Source organism: Heteronotia binoei, chromosome 17, assembly GCF_032191835.1.
Source record: "Heteronotia binoei isolate CCM8104 ecotype False Entrance Well chromosome 17, APGP_CSIRO_Hbin_v1, whole genome shotgun sequence".
Taxonomy (NCBI): Eukaryota; Metazoa; Chordata; class Lepidosauria; order Squamata; family Gekkonidae; genus Heteronotia; species Heteronotia binoei.
Genome location: NC_083239.1, coordinates 51,969,258 through 51,971,936, shown reverse-complemented (window position 1 = coordinate 51,971,936; position 2,679 = coordinate 51,969,258). Strand labels below are relative to the sequence as shown.

Sequence of the window (2,679 nt, the reverse complement as noted above, 5' to 3'; positions counted from 1 at the left end):
CCGGAAGTGACATCATTGCACCGGGGACGCTCTAGGACGCACTGAAAACGCTGTGGTACCATAGAGTTTTACCATGAATCCTAGAATGTTTCTGGTGTGGCAGTCTAGGAATTGCAGTAAAACTCTACGGTTCAGTAGAGTTTTATCATGAGTCCCAGAGTGTCCCTAGCGCAACGTCCCTGGCGCAATGCCATCACATCTGTGTGATATCATTCCACCACGCGCATGAGGAACAGGTCACAATCTCCTTTACCTTCCCTCCCACCCACAACAGACACCCTGTGATGTGGGTAGGGCTGAGAGAGCTCTCCCAGAAGCTGCGCTTTCAAGGACAACTCCTGCGATAGCTATGGCTAACCCAGGGCCATTCCAGCAGCTGCAAGTGGAGGAGTGGGGAATCAAACCTGGTTCTCCCAGATAAGAGTTTGTGCCTTAACCGCTACACCAAACTGGCCCTCCGTATGTTTGTGAACTTCCTGTAGGCATCTGGCCAGCCACAGAACATTTGGACTTGATAAAGGATTATGTGTGTGTTGCAAGAAGGGGTGGGGTAGTTGAGATTTGTTATGCACAAGCGTTTTCCCAAACCGTGCCACTGGTCCTGGCTGTCTGCAGAGGAACTTGATCCAAAGGTTAGTTTTTCCAGTGAACTAATTCTCCATCTCTTTCTTTCCGGGTCCTCTGTCAGCAGGTTTGAGCCTTTACCCCGGTAAGGAAAATGTCTAACAACATGGCCAAAATCGCAGAGGCCCGCAAGACGGTTGAGCAGCTGAAACTGGAGGTGAACATCGACCGCATGAAGGTGAGATTCTCAAGGAACTTCTCCCATCCAATCAGGCACACACGTTCTGGCACACTGCAGGTTTCTCTGGTTATCACGAAGCAGTTGGCATAATGCAATCATTAAACAGCTTCCAAGGGCAGCCCAACGTGTTGTGGATTGCAGTAGTCAAGCCCCAAGGTTCCAAAAGTGGCGCCTTCCTTTTTCTTTTCTTTTTTCCCCTCTCTTGTTCTGATTTCTGAATCCTTTCTTCTCTCTTCTAGGTCTCTAAGGCAGCGGCGGATCTACTGGCTTACTGTGAAGCTCACGCCAAAGAAGATCCACTGGTTACCCCAGTACCCTCTTCCGAGAATCCTTTCCGTGAGAAACGCCTCTTCTGCATCGTGCTGTGAGCCTGGGGAGTGAGTTGGGGATACAACAAGCTCCTCCCAGGCCAAGAAGAAGAGGGACAGCGGGCTGTGTGTGTGTGTTTCATTTTGGTCTTCATTTGATAGGTTTGATGGAGCAGAAGGTCCATCTTTTATTGGACAAAGCAAACCAACATGAGTTCCGATTGTAAATCTGTTGGTGGTAATCTGTCCTGAATCTGGTATTTATAACATAGGAGAGTACAGAAGATTCTTCCTGCATAAGAATGTTAAATCCCCAAAACATCTTCTCCAGGGGTGGAATTCTAGCAGGAGCTCCTTTGCATATTAGGCCACACACCCCTGATGTAGCCGGTCCTCCAAGAGCTTACAAGGCTCTTTTCTGTAAGCTCTCGGAGGATTGGCTACACCAGGGGTGTGTGGCCTAATATGCAAAGGAGCTCCTGCTAGAATTCCACCCCTGAATTTTTCTCCACCTGTTCAGTTTGCAAACCTAAGAACCTTCGGATGACACCTGGGTTGTGGCTACTGTGCGACACAGAATGTTGGACTGGATGGACTACTGGCCTGATCCAACATGGCTTCTCTTACGTTCTTATGTCCAGGGCAGTGATGCTCTGTATTCTTGGTGCTTGGGGGACAACAGTGGGAGGGCTTCTGGGGTTCTGGCACCGCTGGTGGACCTCCTGATGGTTTTGGCCGTTGTGTGGCATGGAGTATTGGACTGAATGGGCTACTGGTCTGATCCAGCATGGCTTCTCTTAGGTTTGCAAACTGAACATCTGGAGAAGATGTTTTGGGGATGTAATGTCCTTATGCAGGAAGAATCATCTGTACCTTCCCATGTTATAAACACCAGATTCAGGACAGGGGGGCAAATTAGCTCAAGAAAATTGTATGGGGGAAGCGTTAAAAGCCCACGCCCCTCCAGCAGATCCTTTGCAGCTCTTCTATTATAAAAAGCAAGCCGGCGTGAGATCCCATCACGTTTTGCCGCTGGTAAGCTGGCTTTTAATTTTGCCACTGTAGATTTATTCTCCACTGGAAATAGTTGCACAACTTTAACCGTCCGTGTGTGGAGTGCGACCACACCTGCATCCTTAACTTTCCCCCTAGCTGGAGAGAGAAACGGAGGAGAGGAAAACAACATCCTAAAGTTTCACTTTCTCTGCGTCAGCTGTCAACAATAAATGTTTCGTGATCTGCTTTCTGAAGTTTGCTTCTGTTTCCTTAGAATTCCCAAGATCTTCTCTTCCTACAGCCTATGCGGACAGTCTACAGCCGGGGTGTCAAGCATGCTGCCCGAGGGCCAGATCAGGCCCCTGGAGGGTTCTTATCAGGCCCACGAGCAACTCACTGTCATCTGCTTCCTTCACTCTCTCCTTCTTCCTTCTGCATCACAGCTTGCTTTGCCAGGCTTGCTCAATCGCACAGGAGCTACAGAACAAAGCCTCTATTTTCTGCATTGGCTTCCTAGTACATGAAGCAACTTATGTACAAAAGCTCGCAATGCCCAGTCGTTTCATCTTT

At 48.8% G+C, this 2,679-nt stretch overlaps 1 protein-coding gene across 1 annotated transcript; it reads left to right on the top strand.

Moving 5' to 3' along the window:
* The first annotated feature begins 718 nt into the window (after positions 1–718).
* Positions 719–2,093, top strand: GNG8 (G protein subunit gamma 8). The gene is made up of 3 exons (XM_060258250.1): positions 719–802; positions 1,045–1,182; positions 1,915–2,093. The coding sequence occupies exons 1-2, from the start codon at positions 719–721 to the stop codon at positions 1,171–1,173; spliced, it is 213 nt and encodes a 70-aa protein (XP_060114233.1). The 3' UTR covers positions 1,174–1,182; positions 1,915–2,093.
* Positions 2,094–2,679: the final 586 nt, after the last annotated feature.